Source organism: Nycticebus coucang, chromosome 15, assembly GCF_027406575.1.
Source record: "Nycticebus coucang isolate mNycCou1 chromosome 15, mNycCou1.pri, whole genome shotgun sequence".
In the NCBI taxonomy this organism is placed as follows: Eukaryota; Metazoa; Chordata; class Mammalia; order Primates; family Lorisidae; genus Nycticebus; species Nycticebus coucang.
Window position 1 is genome coordinate 93748639 of NC_069794.1, and position 23914 is coordinate 93772552.

At 41.5% G+C, this 23914-nt stretch overlaps 1 protein-coding gene across 3 annotated transcripts in view; it reads right to left on the minus strand.

Annotated features, from left to right (window-relative positions):
* The window catches only part of CAB39L (calcium binding protein 39 like), a 124220-nt gene that overhangs the window by 49432 nt on the left and 50874 nt on the right, over window positions 1-23914 (minus strand). For 2 of the 3 annotated variants that reach the window (XM_053563752.1, XM_053563751.1), the window contains exons 2-3: window positions 7093-7230; window positions 4190-4354 (exon numbers count right to left, since the gene is read on the minus strand). In XM_053563752.1, coding sequence (XP_053419727.1) covers window positions 4190-4354; window positions 7093-7194 — 267 coding nt within the window. In that variant the 5' untranslated portion in view covers window positions 7195-7230. Of the gene's footprint in view, window positions 1-4189; window positions 4355-7092; window positions 7231-17092; window positions 17191-23914 lie in introns of those variants that run through there. The other variant, XM_053563753.1, reaches the window with a different exon arrangement.

Consider the following 23914-nt stretch of genomic DNA (forward strand, 5'->3'; position numbering starts at 1 on the left):
TGGCTTATCATCAAAATAACAGATCTTCATAATGACTGTTTTTAGTCAACAGTAAAAGCTTATTATATCTCATATATTGTTCTGGAGGGGAGATAAATAATAAGGGCAGAGTCTCAAGCTGTCATCCCGGGTAGAGTGCTGTGGCGCCACAGCTCACAGCAACCTCCAACTTTTGGGTTTAGGCGATTCTCTTGTCTCAGCCTCCCAAGTAGTTGGGACTACAGGTGCCTGCCTCAATGCCTGGCTATTTTTTGGTTGTAGTTGTTATTGTTATTTGGAGGGCCCAGGCTGGATTTGAACCTGCCAGCTCAGGTGTAGTGGCTGGTACCCTAGCTGCTGAGCTACCGGCGCCAAGCCAGGGTAGATGCATTTTAATAAAGAGAAAACTGTACTAAACTTGCAACACTCAAGTCATGTTGAGTTTTGCAATTTCAACCACTGCTCCGTGTGCTTTGTGTTCATCTTCTGGGGTTGGTCTATATTGAGTGTGACAATTTTCATACAGTCTTTCCCTTCCTAAAATGTATGTACATTTTTGGGTGCCCTCTGTATGTAATACATTTTATTTTAAAAAGTAAAATAATCCACAAAAATAATTAACTCTGCATTTGAAGACTTAATCTCCAGCTATATGGATAATTCAGATACTCAGAAGGATAATTCTTACTTCTTTTCTCCAAGGATTCTAGAGAATAAAAGCTTACCTGCTAAGGATTGACTCAATTTTTCAGTGATCAAATGTCTTAATTCCAAATCATTTTGAAATAAACTTCCTCTTTAAATTTTTAATTCATGTTCAGTAAATCATTTAAAAGAAGAGAAACTTACACAACTGTTTCTGAATGTTCCACTTCCGTAATCAGAGCCAATGCTAATTACAACTGTGATGGGGCCCCCTCCCTTTCACCTCACTCCTTGGAGAGCACTGTGAACCCACGATGTTCTGAGAGTGCTCAAGGCTTTTCCAGGTCACTGTGCTGGACAACATTCGTCCCTGACTCATTCTTCAAATCATCACCATCCTAAGTCATATTCCTTCCTGCATTCAACTGCAAATTGAGCTAATCTCATCAACTAACTCAAAGAAACTTAGGAATGAATGGGGACAATAGCTTAATATACTGGTCAATGGCACATATCCGGTACTACAATTTTACTCATTTTCTCAGGAAAACAAGCAAAACAATAGTAAACTAATACTATATAGTATTATAGAAATAGGATGTAATCTGCTTAAGCTCATGAGTTCGAGACCAGCCTAGGCAAGGGTAACATCTCCTAAAAATGAAAAACTGAGGCTAGATGATCACGGAAGCCCAAGAGTTTAAGGTTGCTGTGACCTATGATCCCATGGCACTCTATCCAGAATGAAACTATCTAAAATAAGGAAAAATAAGGGAAAGGAAAGGAAAACAATGTAACCTAAAAGTAGGAAATCATTTTTGAAATGTATAATCACTGACCAACTATATCTAAAACTCCAAAAAAAAAAAAAAAAAAAAAATCAAGAGTTATAGCAAAAACAAACCAGCTTACATTTAACTTTAGTTCTAGACAGGAAATAAAAATACTTAACTTCCTTGACTTCTGTATATATTTTGCATTTGTATTTAGTGTTCTTATATGATGTGTAGCTATATATATTTTTATTTAGTTGACTATTTAAAACAGTGCTACAGGCCAGGTGTGGTGGCTCACGCCTATAATCCCAGCACTCTGGGAGGCTGAGGCAGAGAGATTGCTTGAGCTCACTTCTCAACCAGCCTGAGCAAGAGTGAGACCCCGTTTCTACTAAAAATAGAAAAACTAGCTGAGTGTTGTGGTGGGTGCCTGTAGACCCAGCTACTTGGGAGGCTGAGGCAGGAGGATGGCTTGAGCCCAAGAGTTTGAGGTTGCCATGAGCTATGATGACACCATGGCACTCTACCCAGAGTGACATAGTGAGACTCTGTCTCAAAAAAAAAAAAGTCCAGGCACGATGGCTCACACCTATAATTCTAGCAGTCTGGGAAGCTGAGGCAGATGGATTGCTTAAGCTCACAAGTTCGAGACCAGCCTGAGCAAAAGTTGAGACCCTGTCTCTACTAAAAATAGAAAAACAGAGGCAAGAGGCTCGCTTGAGCCCAAGAGTTGGAGATTGCTATGAGCTATAACACTATGGCACTCTCCCCACGGTGACAGCTAGAGACTCTGTCTCAAAAAAAAAAAAAAAAAATGCTATAAGTTCATATCATTCCTATTTTACAGATGATAGAAAAGTTCAAAGAGGTTGTCAATGACTATGAAATAACAAAGCTGGGACTGTAGACAACTCTAGGTCCAAGCCAAGTGATGCTCTGCTCTGCCATAGATTCTACAAACATTCATAGTATCTAATTTTAAATTAACTTAAAAAATACAAGGAAAAAAACAGATGGGAAGGAAAAATGAGCAAGCCAAGTGAGAGGAAAAAGAAAGAAGAGATTCTGGGCTGGAGCATGTCTAAGACTGACAAAGACACTGGAAGGCAGGGGCAGACAGGTGCATGGAAAGGAAGGATGAGCTGCAGTCCTGGCCCCAGGGGCCCTCATCAGTCCCGGTCTGGCCAGCACACCTGACCACACAGCTCCTGAGCAGCCTGGCTCTGTGTTCCTCCTCCTTAGCTCCACTTGCCAACAATCTTCCCCATTCATTATGCCCAGGGAGCCGTGGGCTAGTATTTCCACTGATCCCCAAAGCTCTGACCTTATCTTGGCCTAATCACTGTAATTAGTTTTTGTTCCATTTGTTCAGTGACTCAAACTAAAAGCTATTCACTTCAGAAATCTGCGTATCTCCTCTATCTCTGAGAACTAATGGAGAACCAAGCACTTACCTGATACTTTACAAAGTACTATGGTAACAACACATCCACAAAGCCAAACCAGGACCTTCAGCACCTCCACAGTCAAGGCCCAAACTTGCGTATGCATGTTTCACTCGTAGACACTGCTATTCTAAGTTATATACACCATAGACAATAAAATGCCTATACATAGTCATATGGGTCTAAGTTTTTGTTTCATTTAGTCAATCTGTTATTTAGATAAACCGGATATAACTCCTTTCAAAATGAGATAAAGATATTACATTACTAGGACTGAACAAATTTCCTAAATTATTGGCATGACATTTTAATTGGTTTGGTAGATAACTGCATGAATTTGAATCTCAAGTTAAGTTCTCGGTTAATGGAGTGACTGTGGGCAAATTACTTAATAATTTTATATGATTCTTCATCTATAAAATGAGGCTAATAATACAGTATTAACCAAAAAGGTAGTTTTAAAAATTAAATTACTTGAGGCTCGGTGCCTATAGCTCAGTGAATAGGGCGCCAGCCACATACACCGAAGCTGGTAGGTTTGATCCCAGCCTGGGCCTGCTAAACAACAATGACAACTGCAACCAAAAAATAGGTGGGCATTGTGGGGCACCTGTAGTCCCAGCTAATAGGTGGGACTTGGGAGGCTGAGGCAAGAGAATCACGCCTAAGCATTTGAGGTTGCTGTAGCTGTGACGCCACGGCACTCTACCTAGTGTGACACAGTGAAACTCTGTCTCAAAAATAAAAATGAAATGTGTTGAGTTCTTTAAACTATACTGGTGTATAGAACATAATAAATGCTACCTACTGTTATTATTATTATGGTTATCAGCCATTAACCTTGCCACTTAGCTGCATAAAACTTAACCATAGTATATAACTTTTTGCTCTTTTTTAATAAGTTAAAGTAAGTGATTATAGAAGTTTTAGAAAAAATGTTTTAAAATAATCTACAGGCAGCCATAATAAAAGAATGAAGCCGGGTGGTGCTTGTGGCTCAGCGAGTAGGGTGCCAGACCCATGTACCAAGGGTGGCGAGTTCAAACCCAGCCCCTGCCAAACTGCAACAACAACAACAACAACAAAGTCAACAAATAAGAAGCGGAATGAAAATAAAAATGGAATTACATTAAAAAAAATTAAAAAAAAAAAAATGAAGGCAAACATGGGCGGTGCCTGTGGCTCAAAGGAGTAGGGCGCCGGCCCCATATGCTGGAGGTGGTGGGTTCAAACCCAGCCCCAGCAAAAAATAAATAAATAAATAAATAAAGAATGAAGCTAAACATTAATGGTCATCATATAAAAACTAAACAGCAGAGCTGTGAGCATCTTACAGACAGTTACCTCGAAGTCGATGAGCTGCAGGTCAGCGATGAGCGTCACCAGCAGCCCACTGCTGTAGAGTTCTTGGGCCAGCTGGGCTACTGCTTCTGTCGGAGGTTCCTTGTCATTTGTACCACACAGAATTTCCTTCATTGCTTGCAGTGATTTCGACACTTCTTCCGAAGCCTAGCGACCAGAAAGTATGCTAATATTTAAAACAATTAAAAACTCCATTTCTTGAACCACTTTATCTATAAAGATCATTGGATAGTTATCAAACAAAAACCTGTTTAGTAGGCCCTGATTTTTCTATTTCGGTAAATGTTGCTAAAATTTTATGTATATAAAAAAGATGTCTAGTATTTCTACTTAGTCAACATAATTGAAATAATCTTCAATTAATACAAATTTTACTCTTGAAAATTAAATTGACAATGGTCTAAAGACTTAATGGCAGTTACTAATCTTTTTTTTGGAGACAGAGTCTTATCTTATTTTGTTGTCCTCGGTAGAGTGCTATGGTGACCTAGCTCACAGCAGACTCAAACTCTTGGGCTCAAACAATCCTCTTTTGCTTTAGTCTGCTGAGTAGCTGGGAGCAGCCCACTACAATGCCGGGGTATTTCTAGGCACTGGGTCTCGCTCTTGCTCAGTCTGGTCTCAAAGTCCTGAGCAACCCACCCACCTCAGGCTCCCAGAGTGCTAGGATTACAGGCGTGCACCACCGTGCCAGCCTAGTAGCCACTAATCTTTATAGAAAGCTTTGTGTTAAGGTTTCTCAACAAATCCTTATTCTTCTGATTTTTTAATGAGCTGGATATGAAATCCTAAGTTGTTCAAATCCATGAACTCTGTCAATCCACTTTTTCTTCTTACATAATCTTTGCTATCTATAAAACTTAAAAAAAATTCACCATATTTTAAATAGGCAAATCCATAGGGCAGAAAGCAGATTTGTGGGTGTGGGGGGGAGAATGATTTGACAATACTCACAGGGTTTCTTCTTGGGGTAATGAAAATATTCTAGAATTAAACAGTGGTGATGGCTGTGCTATCTTGTGAATATACTAAAAACCACTGATTTGCTGATTTATACTCTTTAGAAAATTAGAATGTGAATTATATCTCAATTAAAAAGTTAAACTAATACAGGTAGGAAAGGAGAGCAGATTGAGTTAAAAGTTTAATTTTCTGACTACTGCAATAGAAATATAGTTTTCTTACTTTCAAGTACAGTACTGAAATCATGATAGATGAAGAAGAGAATGAGTAGAAAAGTCAAATTATATAAACGTAACTCATTAATGTCCAGATACTTTTATGGTCTGACTGAAACAATTCATCCTTAATTTATTAAAGACTGGAAGCTTCTTAAATCGTGAGATATGTCCACAGAGAGTGCTTCAAACATAGGCAGAGAGCAAACACTTTGTGACCATCATCACCCGGGTCAAAAACCATCAGCACTCCAGATGTCACTGGATGCCTCTTATCCATGAACCTTTTTATAGCTCTAAGATGATCACATCTTTGCTTCATAGTTTTATTCGCTATGCACGCATCCAAAACCAGCTCAGTTGCACTGATTTTGCATGGTATGCACTAGGACCCACTCCCTTTCCTGATCTGCTGCTTTCATTCAATACTATATTTGTGAGCTTTCTCTACATTTTCATTTCATTATTGCATTTTCGTTGCTCTGTAGAACCCTACTGATGGCTGCACCCTCACTTCTTTTTTTTTTTTTTTTTTGTAGAGACAAGAGTCTCACTGTACCGCCCTCGAGTAGAGTGCCGTGGTGTCACACGGCTCACAGCAACCTCTAACTCTTGGGCTTACGCGATTCTCCTGCCTCAGCCTCCAGAGCAGCTGGGACTACAGGTGCCCGCCACAACGCCCGGCTATTTTTTTATTGCAGTTTGGCCGGGGCTGGGTTTGAACCCGCCACCCTCGGCATATGGGGCCGGCGCCCTACTCACTGAGCCACAGACGCCGCCCTGCACTCTAACTTCTTTACAGATTCTACTGGGTCGCCACTGGGCTGTTTCCATTGAGGAGTTTTGTGAGCAACAATGTTATGGAAATTCTTGTACATTTTTCCTGGTGCACGTGTGCAAGAACATCCCCAGAGTTTAGATGTGAGAACACGTACTGCAGTGCGCTGGCACACGCGTATGTTCACATTTAACAGAAAATATTGAACTGGCTTCTAGAGCGGTTGTATCAGTGAGCGAGCAGTCTCATTGTTCTCCATTCCCATGAACACTCACTAGGATTGGACCTTCCCATTTTTGCCAAGACAGGAGGTGTGTAATGCAAATTTATTGTGGTATTAATACCTGTTTCCTAATTACCAGTAAAAACGAGCGACATTTTTTTTCTTTTCTCTCTTTGGCCATTTAGATTTACTCCTCTTTGAAGATCATTTTTTCTTTCTATTTAGGTCGATATTTGGCTCAATATTATAAAGTACAGGCAATCCTTGGGTTATGAATGAGACAGGTCCGGCATGATAGTTCTCAAGTTGAATGTGTATCTAAGTTGGAACAGGTGCATTTATCTATTGCTTGTAATAGCCTTTGTTCGTACGTGCAAGTTATACGTACGTCAGATGTTAGTAACTCGGGGACTGCCTATGCTGGAAGGTCCAACCTGTGAGGAGTCAGTAGGGATCCACAGCTGACCGGAGGCTCCAGATAGTGAATCGTGAGTTCAAGACAACAGACTAAATAATTATCAGGTGCATAAAACCTGAAATCAACCTCACTGTACTATGAGATACTATGAGTATATCACAGACTAGACTCTTCATTGGATTCTTCATTAAGCTTTTGTTAAATCCTGGTCTTCGGACACATGTATTTTAATAACAATGTTACTATTTCAGCTGTATTTTAATAACACTGTCATTGTTCAGCTCATACCTTGTCTGTCTTTTTGTCTTGCTTTTCCAAAAGGGCCAGGTTGTCTTTCAGAATTTTCACAATTTCTGCTGGATTTTTGTGTGATTTGCTGAACAAAGGCATTTTTTATGTAGAGAGCTCTTCTTCCAGTATGGAATGCTAAAAACAAACCAATCAAAACCATAACTTTAACTCTCAACGTGTGTAAATTGTTACAACAAAATGTCTTCTAAGTTTTTAATAATGTCCCTTCAGAGATTTGAAACATTAAAAGTGATTGAATGAAAATGAGTTAAGTTTTATACCAAATTTAAATTTATACGTAAACATAAAATTTAATTTTTATAAAGTTTTGTTATTTTAGAGACAAGGTCTCACTCTGTCACCCAGGATAGAGCACAGTGGTGCACTCAGAGCTCATTGTAACCTCAAACTCCTGGGCTCAAGCAATCTTCCTGCCTCTCAGGTAGTTGGGACTAAAGGTGTGCAGCACCACTATAACTTTCTAAAAACATTTTTTGTAGAGATTCATGCATTACAGACGTGAACCATCACGCTCAGCCATGTATAAAAAAGCTTTACGTAAAATTTTTTACTCAAAGTTTAAAATTTTTCCTGCAATAGAAATACAAGAGGAAATACTTTTAGAGAATAAGCTAATATTTAAAAGTAGATACTTCAGCCAAAGAGTAATGATGGCAATAATAAATGATAAACTAAAACGTGTAAAACACAAAAGTAATACTGACGCATATACTCTTGGAAAGCAATAGTCGAAAGCATACCACTAATGGCATACTCAATGATAATCACACACAAGGCAAAATTATTTAGTCAGTTCTTTTCCTTTTTTAAATTTCAGACTGTTACAGGGGTACAAATGTGTTGGTTACATGCAGGTCCAGTTTGAGTCCAAGTTACACTGTGCCCGTTAGACGTGAATTTACCCATTCACCCCTCCCTCCTTCCACCTGTAGAGTCTGTTCTTTACTCTTCAAATATTGTTATACATATATATATATATTTTTAGAGACAGAGTTTCACTTTATCGCCCTTGGTAGAGTGCTATGGCATCACAGCTCACAGCAACCTCCAACTCCTTAGGTGATTCTCTTGCCTCAGCCTCCCAAGTAGCTGAGACTACAGGCGCCCGCCACAATGCCTGGCTATTTTTTGTTGCAGTTGGCTGGGGCCAGGTTTGAACCACCATTCTTGGTATATGAGGCCAGTGCCCTACCCACTGAGCCACAGGTGCTGCCCTTCAGTAATACTCACTGATGAAAAATCCCCTATATCGGCTAGGCGTGTGTGGCTCAAGTGGCTAAGGCACCAGCCACATACACCTGAGCTGGCGGGTTCGAATCCAGCCCAGGCCTGCCAAACAACAATGACAGCTGCAACCAAAAAATAGCCGGGCGTTGTGGTGGGCGCCTGTAGTCCCAGCTACTTGGGAGGCGGAGACAGGAGACTCGCTTGAGCCCAGGAGTTGGAGGTTGCTGTGAGCTGTGATGCCATAGCACTCTACCCAGGGTGACAGATTGAGGCTCTGTCTCAAAAAAAAAAGAAAAAGAAAAATCCCCTATATCCTGGCTGCCATGGTGAAGGGTGAGTAAGGTAGAGAAAAAGAGTATCAATTCTAGCTGTTGAGAATATCTGTTCATGCAGAGCAGAGAAAGCCCCATGACAGTCACTGCCCTAAGGTAAATATGGTGGGGGAAGGAGGCCGGAAATCTTGTAATTGAAGACTCAAGCTAATAAAGACAAAATCTTTTTACAATTTAGTAACAAAAATACTTCAAACATCACAGAAATATGAACCAAGAACTATTCAGAGATGACAACAGTGTAGTATATATTCCCTCTTTGAATTTTTTCTGTACATATAAAAATATATTTTAAAAACAGAGTAATCCCAAACATAGTGTTTTGTAACTTTCTTCTACCTTTAATATCCTGAATATCAGTACCTGAATGTATGTTCCGATCTATACTATTTTTATAACAATATTATATCCCACAGATACATGGTAATTTATCAACATCCTATTGATGGATATTTGGGTTACTTTCACTTTTCCTAACATTTTATGATTAACAATGATGCAATTAATCAATGAAAGAATTATTATACACAAGTACATCCACAGCTCAGAGCGGCGCCCTCACCAGCATTTCTGTGCTGTGGCTGTGGGTGTGGTTCTGAATCCCTCAACTCCCTTGATTCCTGTCTATTTTCCCACCTCTGGTACCTCAGAATTTCTACCAGGATTTCTACCAGAATTTAGTGTGCCCAGGATCACCACATAGTAACCAACAGATTGCTAGACGTACCCAACCATCTCGTGACAGACTCAGCATCCACCCCACAGATATTAGGGAGTTCTGTGAGCTCCCTTATAGCCATCCAGTAAATTCCTTCTAAGTAACAAAATCAGGATTTATTGTTTGTGATCAAAAAATTCCAATGGGATATTGTGTATGTGTGCGTGCTACCAAGTAAAAACCAAACCTTCTGGTGGGAATTTTGATGATAAAATAGAAAATGGTGAAAATATTTCCTGTTTTCAATAAGGATGGTGGGGCTACACCCAACTCCTCAGGGTGGGAGGGGAACTTACATTCACTCCAGTGAAAACACAAGGCAGCACTTCAAAGGCTTCCACATGTGACCCTGAAAAGACGACACAGCATTCAAAGATACACGATGGCCCTACTGTGATTCTCAGTGGGTGGTGCAGAACCCAACAAGAGAACATCCTACCTCCTTGCTTTATAAATCTCAAGAAGAAAATTATAAAGATGCCCTAGAGTTTTTTTTTAAATATTTTTTCTCTAGTAAGCAGACCTAAACACAAAGGCAGAGGTTTATGGAGGGTGGGGTGGGGCTGAGTCAGTCACGAGATAGTTGGGCAGATCCAGCGATCCTTTGGTTACCATCTGGTGATCCCAGGCAGATTACAGAACCTAAGACTCTGCCTTCTTATCTGTAAATGGGGATGAACATATCCCCCTCTTAGGGTTGTTGAGAAAACTACAGGTCTTCAGAGCACCTTGTACAAGTAGCATGTTCTTACTCGTACCTTACCTTTTTTTTTTAACAAAAAGTTCCCTGACATACTCAACAAGTTATTTAACTAAAGAGGAAGGCACAGTAGTTAAGATTCCATTTTAAATGTCCTAGACATTTCTGGCTCCTACAGTTAATTGTATTTTTTCATTATTTTGTAAAATATAAAGATGCCATCTGAATCTTTAATACTGAATGTTCAAATGTTTAGCATTAAAATAGAATTTAAAGAAGCCAAATGCATTCACGCACAGGTATATCTAGGAGATATTGAATAATCAGATCACGGCAATAAAGCATGTATTACAATAAGGCAAGTCAAACAGATAAGGTTGCTGTTCACACTATTCTGCTGTCTATATCATGTCTAAAAAGCCCAATGCATATATCTTAATTTAAAAATACTTTATTGATCTTCTGAGGCTGCAGTGAGTCAATCTTCTTGCTGGTCAAGGGTCTTGCCTTGATGCTGCTGGCTTCAGGGTGGTATATGCTAAAGATTGGGGTGGGTGCAGCAACTTTTTTTTTTTTGTAGAGACAGAGTCTCAGTTTGTCACCCTCGCTAGAGTGCCGCGGGCTCACAGCTCACAACCACCTCCAGTTCTTGGGCTTAGGCGATTCTCTTGCCTCAGCCTCCCGAGTAACTGGGACTACGGGCACCCGCCACAACGACCGGCTATTTTTTTGTTGCAGTTTGGCCGGGGGCCATGTTGGAACCCTCCACCCTCGGTAGATGTGGCTGGCGCCCTACTCACTGAGTCACACGCGCCACCCATCAACTTCTTTTTTTTTTTTTTTTGGCCGGGGCTGGGTTTGAACCCGCCTGCCTCCAGCATATGGGACCGGCGCTCTACCCCTTTGAGCCACAGGCACTGCCCACCATCAACTTCTTAAAATAAGACAACAAATTGAGCCTTCCTTACACAAAAGGCTCCTTTGTAGCGTGCAGTGCTGTTTGGTAGCGTTTCACCAATTGTACAACTTCATTCAAAACTAAAGAAACCTTGTCACTGCTTTATTATGTATTCTAAATCTTTTGTTATCATTTCAACAGTCTTCACAGCATCTTCACGTGGAGCAGATCCCATCTCAGAGCACCTGTCTGTGCACATCCGTCAGCAGCTCAGCCGCCCAGCTTGTCACAAGATGGCAGCAGTTCAGTCGGCAGCTTCAGACTCCACTTCTAATTCCAGATTGCCTGCTATTTCCACATCTATAGTTACTTCCTTCACTGAAGCCCTGAACCTCTCTAAGTCATTATGAAGGTTGGATCAACTTCTTACAAACTCCTATTGACACCGATATTTTGATCTCCTCCCATGAGTCACAAATATTCTTTTTTTCAAGACAGAGCCTCAAGCTGTCACCCTGGGTAGAGTGCAGTAGTGTCACAGCTCACAGCAACCTCCAATCCCTGGGCTTATGCGATTCTCTTGCCTTAGCCTCCCAAGTAGCTGGGACTACAGGTGCCTGCCACTACGCCCGACTATTTTTTGGTTGTAGTTGTCATTGTTGTTTGGCAGGCCCCGGGCTGGATTCAAACCCGCCAGCTCTGGTGTATGTGGCTGGCGCCTTAGCTGCTTGAGCTACAGGTGCTGAGCCAGAGTCATGAATATTCTTAATGGTGAAACCGTCCAATGTCAAGATGGTGGCTGCCCAGGACTTCCCGATTCACTGTCTCCTAACTTTTCATCTGCCTGCTGTTCTGTTCATTTCTTCATGGAATACATGATCTGTGTAAGTACTAAGCACGGGCACCTTGCTAAGTACCAGGGATAGAGCCATGACAAGAAAAACACAATCCCTATTATTTGGGGTTTATTATTAAGCAGAAAAAGCAAACATTTTGGAAGCAATGGGATTATATAACAGGGAAATAACACACAGTATAGCGCATCTTAATACCTATTAAAAATCAATTTCATATTTTAAATAGTTTACTATAGTAAGTATGGTATAAAGTAAGTTGAATAATTTTTTATACTTTCCTAGGGTCATTAGTGCATGCTTCAATTTTGAGACCTCTATTTTGAGGGAAATCAAAACCCATGCTCTCAAATGAGACCGTTCCAGCGCCCAAATCCCCCAAGTTCTATGCAAATTAACACAGAACTCTCTTGCCTAACCTAGTTCTCCTCAGGTCGCGGCCCGCCTCATTCCACCCCCAGACAGAACACCTCCCCCATACGGAAATCTTGGGACTGCCTTCTTCCCTCTCTGGGTGTCTGTGCTGGCACCACATGTACACCCACCCCAATCACATCATTTACCCCACTGGCCAATTAAGAAATGAGCCATCTGATGCTCAAAATCATCTGCTATACAAACATAAGATACTCAAACCCCCTCTAGACTCGACTGATAACTGATCTACTGCATGATTCAGGAGTTATTATCACCCCAGCCTAAATGCCAATTGTCTTATCTGCAAAATGAAGAAGTTTTGGGGATTTTTTTGGCAGTTTTTGGTCGGGGCTGGGTTTGAACCCACAACCTCCGGCATATGGGGCCAGCGCCCCACTCCTTTGAGCCACAGGTGCCACCCGGAAGAGGTTTTTAAAGTAAAACGGAGCACCAGGTATTGAAATTAGCCAGGCCACATGTTATGGGCTCTACACTATTCATCACCGTTCTCTGTCCATTCTGATGCTTTAACTCCAAGTATCTATCGTGATCAGGACAGTCCTGAAAATAGTGCTTTCTGGGAATAAAGTGGTGGTAGTTATTTTTCCATAAAGTCTACCTTAGAGTTTAAAGAACAAACAGCAAAGCAAGCACTAGAGATGGGAGAAGATGTGTGTTAGTCCAACAGATTGTCATTAGCTCCTAGGCACTGAAACTGCGGCGGCTGCGGCCATCAACCTGCCCTCAGCATTAATGGTGACAGCGCAGTACCGTGTAGCACACAAGGTCAATGGTCTGATGCTGGTCCTGTTGTGCTTTTCCACTCTTTTTTTTTGAGACAGAGTCTCACTTTGTCAACATGGTAGAGTGCTGTGGCATCACAGCTCACAGCAACCTCAAACAATCCTCCGGCCTCAGCCTCTCCAGCAGCTGGGACTACACGTACACGCCACAACACCCCACTTGTTTTTCTATTTTTAGTAGAGGCAGGGTCGCACTCTTGCTGAGGCTAGTCTCAAACTCCTGAGCTCAGGCAATCCACACTCTTTGGCCTCCCAGAGTGCTACGGTTACAAGTGGCCTTACTTTTCCACTTTCAAGAGTGAGTAAATAATAAATAACAAATAGCAAGTTCTTTTGTTTTGTTTTGTTTTTAATAGAACAGGAAAAGGAGAGACATGCCCCACAGACTTGGACAAGAAAGGTTGCTTCTGAAATTAATTCTCTATAAACCTAGAGCAGGCACAATTGAAAAGAATAGAAAAGGAACAAGAAAGTAGGCCAAGACGAAAGACCAGAACATACATGTACACACATACACACACACATACACACACATACATGTACATACATAACACCTACACGTATACACAGGCTCCAAATTTGGATTGTGACTTCCGAAGATAACTGACATGGGGCAATTTCAAGGTATAAAGTTAGCCTACGTTTATTCATTCAAAAACTATTTACTGAACACCTACAGAGTGCCAGACGCTGAATTAAGAATTACAAAACACACATACACGTACACACACACACACACACAGAATTACAAAACAAGTAAGCATCAAAGGTCAAACAGCATAGTGAGAGGTACAGACAGACCAAAAGATTTTCTAGGCCAGAAAAGGTAAAAAAATTTTTAAAATACACTAAAATGACAGAGAAAAGATACAAATGTGTATAGACAGACATCTCCATCTCTGTTATAGGTATTTTACAGAGCTATGAAGAAGATAATAGTGTTGTCCCATAAGAAACAGTATCACGCCAAGGGCGTGGGGAGTGAAGGAAGCAGCAGCCAAAGGAACTGACAATGGAGCAGACGCAGTAACCAGAGATACAACAGATTACACTGGAAAAGATCTAAACCTGATCCGGGCGGCGCCTGTGGCTCAGTGAGTAGGGCGCCGGCCCCGTATGCCGAGGGTGGCAGGTTCAAACCCAGCCCCGGCCAAACTGCAACAACAACAACAACAAAAAAATAGCCGGGCGTTGTGGCAGGTGCCTGTAGTCCCAGCTGCTTGGGAGGCTGAGGCAGGAGAATTGCGTAAGCCCAAGAGTTAGAGGTTGCTGTGAGCCGTGTGACGCCACGGCACTCTACCCGAGGGTGGTACAGTGAGACTCTGTGTCTACAAAAAAAAAAGATCTAAACCTGATCCTTCAAAATATATTTCTGCGCAAGATTCATGATGAGATCCAAAACTCTGTGTCCTGTGGCATTAGAGAAAAAAATACTCCTCTCTCGACACATTTCCACAAAGTCACCTTAAAGAAAGCTTAAGAATCAGGTTGTCTCTGGACTTCCTTGAAACTAAACGCCATTAAGACCCTGGAGAACGTCTACAGAGTTCTGAAAAGAAGTCTACAACCTCATTATTAAATCTTTAGCTGATGTGCCATTATGTGTGAAAAGACTGTGTACACTTTCTAAAAATTTAACAATTCTTTGGAATCAAGCCCACAAAGAAATCAACAAAATTAATGCTAAAAAAATCAGAAATAGTTCTTGAAAGGGAGTCTTCATATTGTTGGCAAGACATGTGACAGAGTGAGAATCTACAATTATAATTCATTCATACGGGAATAAAAGTAAACAGGAATTCAACTAAAGAAGTGAAAAAGGAAACCACCTCCCAGAATCTACAAGAGGTGGATAGAAATAATGATAGAAGTAGAAATAAATGAATCGGAGAGTAAAAGAAACAGAAGACTGTCTCTGGTCGCTGCTTGGGCCCTGTTTCTTCTGAGGATAGGTCTGTCTGTCCTGTTTCCCAAAAGGGTAAAACACAGACCAGGCAAGGCTCTGGCTACAACAGTTGGCTCAAGAATGGATCATGACACAAGCTAACCAAAATAAACAAGATGAAAGACGAGGCCCGGTTGGGTGTGGAGAAAAGGGCACTCTTCTTTTTTTTTTTTTTTTTTTTGTAGAGACAGAGTCTCACTGTCCCGCCCTTGGTAGAGTGTTGTGGCGTCACACGGCTCACAGACACCTAACTCTTGGGCTTACACGATTCTCTTGCCTCAGCCTCCCAAGCAGCTGGGACTACAGGCGCCCGCTACAACGCACGGCTATTTTTTGTTGCAGTTTGGCCGGGGCTGGGTTTGAACTCGCCACCCTCAGCATATGGGGCCGGCGCCCTACTCACTGAGCCACAGGCGCCGCCCAAGGGCACTCTTCTACGTGGTTGGTGGGAAAGTAAATTAGTAAAGCATTGTGGAAAACGGCATGGGGATCTTACAAAAAACTAAAACTAGAGCTACCACATAATGCAATAATCCCACTTGTTGGTATATATTTAAAAAAAAAAAAAACACGTCAACTCAGTATGTCAGAGGGATACCCCTTGCTGAATTGCTTGAGTTGTATGCAGATGCTGGGTATTAGCCCTTTACCAGACAAACAGCGTGTGGGTATCTTCTCCATTCTGTAGGCCGTCCGTTCTCTGTTTCCTCAGACGTACAGAAGCTTTTTAACTCAATCAAGTTCCATTTATTTAGCCATGTTGTCGCTATGATTGCCGTTGGAATCTTCTTCATCAATTCTTTGCCTAGGCCAATATTCAGAGGAGTTTTTCAAACCTTCTCTTCTAGAATTCTAATTAAATTAAAAAGCTTCAGCACAACCAAAGAAACAATCAACAGAGCAAACAACCTATAGACTGGGAGGAAAATTCACCTGCTACATCCCCAGTAAAGAGCTACCATCAGACTCTTCAAAGAACTCAACCAAATCAGCAAGAAAAAAAAAAAAAAAGATCAAACCACCCCATCAAAAAGTGGGCAAAAGACTTGGACAGAAGCTTTTTGAAAGACAAATGGCCAGTAAACACATGGAAAAATGTTCCGTGTCACTAATCCTTAGGGAAATACACATCCAAACCACAGTGAGATATCACCTAAGTCCAGTGAGAGTGGCTGTTACCCAACGGTCCCCAAACAACAGATCCTGGCAGGGGCTGCAGAGAGAAAGCATGGCTCACGCACACCAGCAGGGACACGGAGGGAAAGCTCTGCTCACACACGGTTGGTGGGGCTGAAAACAAAGTGCAGAGATGCCTCCTAGAACTACAAGTTCTCCCATATGATTCAGCAATCTCACTATTGGGTATTTACCCAAAAGGAAAAGTCATTTAATTAAAAAGACATTTGTACTCGAATGTTCATTGCAGCATAATTCACAAAGATGTGGAATCCACCCAAGGGCCCATCAATTTATAAGCGGATTAATAAAATGTGGAGTATGTGTACCATGGAGCACCACTTGGCCATAAAGATGACACCCCATTATACCCATAAATGTATACACTAAGGACTTATCAAAATTATATTAGTAATAAAATCCTTCAACAAGACAACCCTCCTTGGTATTTTAACTGAAGTGATTTGATTTATAAAATATTAAATTATTTAAATAATTTTTTTGTTGTTGTTGAGACAGAGTTCTACCCTATGCCCTAAGCAGAGTGCAGTGGTGTCACAGCTCACTGCAACCTCAGACACGGGCTGTGAACATCCTGCTGCCTCAGCCTCCAGAGCCACTGGGATGACAGGCACTCATCGAGGCACCTGGCTGGGTTTTTCAATTTTTTTCATGAGTCGGGGTCTCACTCTCACTCAGACAAGCCTCAAACTCCTGAGCTCAAGCAATCCTCCCGCCTCAGCCTCTCACAGTAGTAGGATTACAGGCGTGAGCCACTGTGCCCTGCTAAATAATAATTTTAATAAAATATTAAAAGAAGAAATTGCGAACAATGTAACAAGTTCCTGTCCATTTACCACCTAGCTTAAAAAATATAACACAAAAAGGGTGGACACCGTGACTCACATATTTAATCCCGCACTTTGGGAGGCAAGGTGGGAGGATTGCTTGAGGCCAGGAGTTTGAGATCAGCATGGGAAACAATCTGGGTGGAACTGGAGGCCATTCTCCTAAGGGAAGTATTGAAAGAATAGAAAAACAAATGCCACATGTACGAGTTACCAATGAAATGAGAACCAACCCATCAGCACTCACATGCGCCTTTGAAAATAAAACTCAAGCTGTGTGATGCCACAGCACTCTACCGAGGGCCATAAAGTGAGACTCTGTCTCTACAAAAAAAAAAAAAAAGAAAATAAAACTCAATAGAAATCAAGCAGCTGGGGGAGGGGGTAGGATGGGTGGAATCAGACCTAACGGGTATAATGCACACTATCTGGTTGGTGGGCACACTTAGAACATTGACTCAGGCGGTACAAAAGTAATCCATGTAACCAAAACATTCGTACCTCTGTAATATTCTAAAATAAAAAAAGAGGGAAGCCTGCACTCACATGCCTGCTGCAGCATTCTTCACCACGGCAAGACGGAGGCCACCTGAGTGTCCACCAGCAGATGTGCGGATGGACAATGTGGTGCATACACGCAATGGAACACTGCTCAGCTCTAAAAAGGGGGGTGGATCTAGTTACTTGTGACAACAGGGATGAATCTGCAGCACATTATGCTAAGGAACATAAGTCAGCACAGGAAGACAAAGACCACACCGTCTCGCGTACGTGTGGAACCTATAAGGGTGGGAAGTCTAAAGGAGAGAGTAGAATGGGGATCACAGAGGCTGGGCAGGGGCGGAGAGGTGTTGATCAAGGGTGCAGAGTTTCAGACAGACAGCAGGAACAGGTTTGAGACCTGCTGCACAGTGGGGTGACTAGCCTCAATGAATTGTACATCTCAAGATAACTGAATTATTAAACTTCATATGCCTCGCCATAAAAAATGACGGGTAAGGAAGGTCTGTTAACTGGCTTGACTTAAATCAGTCTACACTGCACACATATAGACATCACACTATACCCCATGAAGTATACAACTATGATTCATCAAAATAATAATCATAATATCAATAAAATCATTCAACAGGACATCCCTGCTTGGTATCTTAAATAAGCAATTTCATTTATAAAATATTTAAAGAAATTGAGGACAATGTAACAAGTTTCTGTATATTTACCACGCAGCTTAAAACATGTAAAAAGGACTGGGTGCTGTGGCTCACATCCTTAATGTGTATCAAAAGAAAGAAATCTCGCAAAATGAGGTTAAATAAAAAGCAGTTAACACTGTGAGAGGAGCAGGAGCAGGAGGTCCACCAGGGAGGCCACGGTGCAGGGAATCGCTTGACTGGGAATTTGAGATCACCACGGGTCACATGGCAGGACTCCCATGTACAAAACATTTAAAAACTAGCCAGGAATGATGGCACACACTGTAGCTCCAGCTGCCTGGGAGGTTGAGAAGAGAATCGCTGAAGCCTGGGAGTCTGAGGTTGCAGTCTGCTATGATTTGGCCACTGCACAGAATAAGACCCTATCCAGAAAAAAAGCAAGAAGGAAAAGGAAAGAAAAGCATATAAAACAGCCTCCCTGGTGGACCTCCTGCTCCCGCTCCTCTCAGTGTTAGCTGCTTGTTTATTTAACCTCATCTTACGAGCTTTCTTTCCTTTGATACACATTTCTCTAGTTTATTCAGCTTACCTGCTGGATAGCATCCCAATGTATGACTATGCCACAATTTATTTACCAACTCCAAGTTCTAATTGTTTTCAGTTGTTCACGATTACAAACATTACTGTAACACAGATTCCTCTGCATGTCTACGTACACATTTGTATGAGAGTTTTCCTAGGGTAGTGGTTTCAGCTTTTTGAAAACAGTGACTTGGGGTAAGAAATGTATTCTACAGTGTGACCCGTACCAAGGAACATATAAGTGACGGTATAAGAGCTTCATGAAACAATACCTGCCCTCTGGGTATTTTCCATTCTATCCTATCTGCTCTATCCTGTATCATTAAAAAAACAAGTATTAAGGTTAAGAGTTTTTCCTAAACTTTCTTCTAGGGTTTTTATAGTTTCATGTCTTGGATTTAAATCATTTATCCCCACTGGCAATTGCAGGAACAAAAATAAAAAAAAAAAAATGGGACTCGATCAAGTGTAAAACCTTCTGCTCAGCTAAGGAGACGATCACCAAAGCAAAGAGACAACGTACAGAATAGAAGATATTTGCTTACAAATCTGACAAAGGGCTAATAGCCAGAATCTACACAGAACTCAGGCAAATCAAAAAGAAAAGAGCAATCAATTCCATTAAATACTGGGTAAGAGACATGAACAGAAATTTTTCTCTGAGGACAAATGGCCAAACACATGAAAAAAATGCTTATCGTCCCTAATCAGAGAAATGCGAATCAAAACCACTTTGAACTATCACCTGACCCTTGTGAGCACTGCCCACATCACACCGTCCCAGAGCAACAGGTGCTGGTGGGTGCAGAGAGAAGGGAACACTCAGGGCCTGGGGGTGGGACTGCAAACTAGTACAGCCTCTGTGGAAAAAAGATGGTGATTCCTCAGGGAACTAAAAGTAAACTCACCATTTTTTGATCCTTCTTGCAATCTCATTACTAGGTATCTACCCAGAAGAAAAAATATAATTTCACCACCAGGACATTTGCACTTGGATGTTTGCAATTACAAAGATGTGGAAACAACACAGGTGCCCTTCAATACATAAAACGATTAATAAACTGTGGCACAGGTACACCATGGAATACTAGTCAGGCGTAAACAGATGGAAATTTTATACCTTTTATAACAAACCGGACAGATATGGAGAACATTCTCCCAAGTGAAGTACCAACAAGAATGGAAAAACAAGCACCACATGTCCTCAGTACTTAGTTAGAACCAGCCGATTAATCACTACATGCTCATGCGAGAGAAAGATTCAATTACATTCAAGTAAGGCGCAGGGGAGGAGGGGGCTGTGTAAAGTCCCCCCCACTGGTACACGCGCAGGCATGTGGCACACTTCCTGGGTGAAAGAGACAACCACAACCTAGACATTAACTTTACAAAACCAACCTCTGTAACCATATGTACCCCTGTATTAATCGAAAAAAAAAGTATTGATCAATCTCCCTTAAAATGATTTCACCATCTGCTAATGAGTTACAACCTAAAGTTTAAAAAAAAAACTTTCCCAGGTTGTTTGTTTGGAGACGGAGTCTTACTTTGTCACCCTCGGTAGAGTGCCATGGGGTAATAGCTCACAGCAACCTCGAACTCTTGGGCTTAAGCAATTCTCTTACCTCAGCCTCCCAAGTAGCTGGGACTACAGGTGCCCGCCACAACGCCTGGCTATTTTCAGAAGCGGAGGTCTCGCTCTTGCTCAGGCTGGTCTCGAACCTGTGAGCTCAGGCAATCTACCCATCTCGGCCTTCCAGAGTACTAGGATTATAAGCACGAGCCACCATGCCAGCCACTTTCCCGGGTTTTTATACCAATATATATTTTCATTACAGTGTAGTTCAAGAGTCCTAGTTATCCTCCACTCTTCCCAATAGTTGGACTTGCCAGAATTTAGTTTTTCAATATGACATCTGTGAAAGGTTTTCCCTTTATCGTTTCCATTTGTATTTCTCAAATTACTAACAAGAATGGACCTTTCTCATATAAACTTGCTGGCTTTTAAAATAAATGTCCTATTTCTTTTAAGTGGCTGGAGTAAGCCATTACCAATTAATACACGTATAAATCCTTGCTGCTATGATATGTGCAAATCACAATCAAGCAGATGAAAGAATATAAGAATAAACAAATAGAACAAATGGAGGATATAAAAAATATTTATAACCCCAAAAGATACACTGTGGCTAATCACATTCATAAAATAAGAACGAGCTGCTATAGAAAGAAGTTAACAGTCTGAATGAGAAAACGTTCTTGGAACTAAAAAACATGACTGACTAGGGCGGCGCCTGTGGCTCAAGGAGTAGGGCGCAGGTCCCATATGCCAGAGGTGGCGGGTTCAAACCCAGCCCCGGCCAAAAACCAAAAAAAAAAAACAAAAACAAAAACAAAAAACATGACTGACTAAACATTGCAGTAGAATCGCTGACTGGTAGAAGGACACAGAATTGAAAAACAAAGCCATTGAAATCTGGAAAGAGCAAAATACAAACAAAGGCAAAGAAGAAACAACTCGAGAAAAGTTGGAAATATCCAGGTTAGAGCTGAAGAGCCAATATTGATTGGATAAGAATTTTTTTCTGAGACAGGGTCTTGCTCTGTTGTCCAGGCTACAGTGCAGCGGTAAAAATCATACAAAAAGCCTCACTGTAGTGTTGAACTCCTGGGCTCAAGTAATCCTCCTTTTTCAGCCTCCTGAACAGTTCAGACTATAGGCATGTGCTACGCCAGGCTAATTTCTAAATATTTTGTAGAGATGAGGTTTTGCTATGTTGCCCACAAACTCCTGGGCTCAGCATTCCTCCCCTCCTGTTGGCCTCCCAAAGGGCTGGGAAATAGGTGTGACCTATGGTGCCCCGCCTGAATAAGAGTTCTTTCTTTCCTTCTCTTTTTTTTTGAGATAGTGTCTCACTCTGCTGCCCTCGGTAGCGTGCTGTGGCATCATAGCTCACAGCAACTTCAAATTCTTGGACTCAAGGGATCCTTTTGCCTCAGCTTCCCTGAAAAGTTGAGACTACATGTCCAGCTAGTATTTCTACTTTTAGTAGAGATGGTATCTTGCTCTTGCTCAAGCTGCTCTTGAACTTCTAAGTTCAAGCAATCCTCCTGCCTCGGCCTCCCAGAGTACTAGAATTATAGGCATGAGCTACCATGCCTAGCTAAGAATTCTTAAAAGAACATTTCCTTGAGCTGAACATGTCTTCAGATTTAAATAAACTAATGATTATCATACAAAAAGCCTCACTCCAAGACATAGTCTGAAATTTCTGAACTCTAATATGTCACATCTCACTCTGACACCACTTGTCAGGACCTGGGACTGGCCAGGTCTTGGGCCCAGCTTAACTAGGTTCTGGACGCAGACCGCTACGTTACCTTGCTCAGGTACAGTTTCTCTTAGGTGCCTGATGGCTAACTAGCTGGAAAGAGTGTCTTAGAGAGAGTAAAGCAGTCTTCTTAGAAAAACAGATCTTCGTCTTTAGCAGAGCTTGGTAATCTTTAGCAGAGAGACGCTGTGCTGGCGTTCTGCAGGCAGGAGAGGAGACAGAGTCAGAGTAAGCGAGTCCATGATAGAATGCACATGCTCCCGATTGCCTGCTCCTCCAGCCTAATGTAAGGCTGATCTCGTGCCTCTCAACAGCCCCGGTGTAGAGACTGCCAATTCACCACTGCTCTCATCTCGTGAGCTCTCATGCTTGTTAGAGCTAAATTCCTCTCCATGCCCTTTCCACCAAGGTGTTCCATATTGAGCTATACAGGTATTTCTATAACTCTCGCTCCTCCTAGCCATAGGCTATACGGGCTGCTACACTAATACTAAAGATAAATTCTTCAAACTTCCACCGAGGAGAGACATCTAGAGCAGGGTCTAAGAACCGAACTGTAAGGGTGGGATGAGAATTTACAATTTGATACCAAACGCCAGAAGATCCTGAAATACCATTCACATAGTTTCCAGGAAAAAAGATTAACCTAGAATTCAATACTCAAAACAATTGTACAAAGGTAAGAAGTAAAATTACCTAAAAAGGACATACAGAAGGAGCAGGATGAAGAGAAAAAAGAAGGAAGGAGAAATGGGAAAAGATGAGGAGGTGAGCAAAGAAACCAATAAAACTTATAGTTAAAGTCTAAAGAAAGGCTGACAATGTGTCTATGAAGCTTAATACAAATGCTAAAAAAGTATACCTGTGGTATTTTGATACAAGCAAATGTTATAAAAAATAACGACCTGGGGGCGGCGCCTGTGGCTCAGTGAGTAGGGCGCCGGGCCCCATATACCGAGGGTGGCGGGTTCAAACCCGACCCCGGCCAAAACTGCAACCAAAAAATAGCCGGGCGTTGTGGTGGGCGCCTGTAGTCCCAGCTACTCGGGAAGCTGAGGCAGGAGAATCGCTTAAGCCCAGGAGTTGGAGGTTGCTGTGAGCTGTGTGAGGCCAGGCACTCTACCGAGGGCCATAAAGTGAGACTCTATCTCTACAAAAAAAAAAAACAAAAAACACCTGGAAAAATACAACAAAAATGCTTTTATAGACTTTGTTCAGGTAAAAAAGAGATAATGATTAAATTACAGTAAAATTTAAACACATTTGTAATGTATTTAATCAAACTATTTTAAGTCTCTGACATCACAACGTCTGCACTTTAGGATAATGTTGTCCCTTATATTGGTTGCTAAACATTTAATGGTGGATATTAGAATAAAAGAAGCAGGATGCAGGACTTTTCAACCATCATGAGGAGGGGAAAAAGGGGACAAAAATGACTGGTGGAATTAGCAAGAATCAGAACAGAAAGGAAAAAGGAAAAAACAAAAAGTAAACATCAATATTTATGATATATACAAATGTGTTAAATTCTACTACTAAAATAAAATCAAGACTCTCAAACTGGGTTAATACACATGATTCAGCTATAAATTCTACAAGGGACATAACTTAAAAAAAAAGGAAAGTGTTAAGGGCGGTGCCGGTGGCTCAAAGGAGTAGGGCACTGGCCCCATATGCTGGAGGTGGCGGGTTCAAACCCAGCCCCGGCTAAAAACTGCAAAAAAAAAAAAGAAAGAAAAATGTTGAGAATAAAGAAATGTATAAATATACGCCAAGCAAAACTATAACACACACACGTATATATAT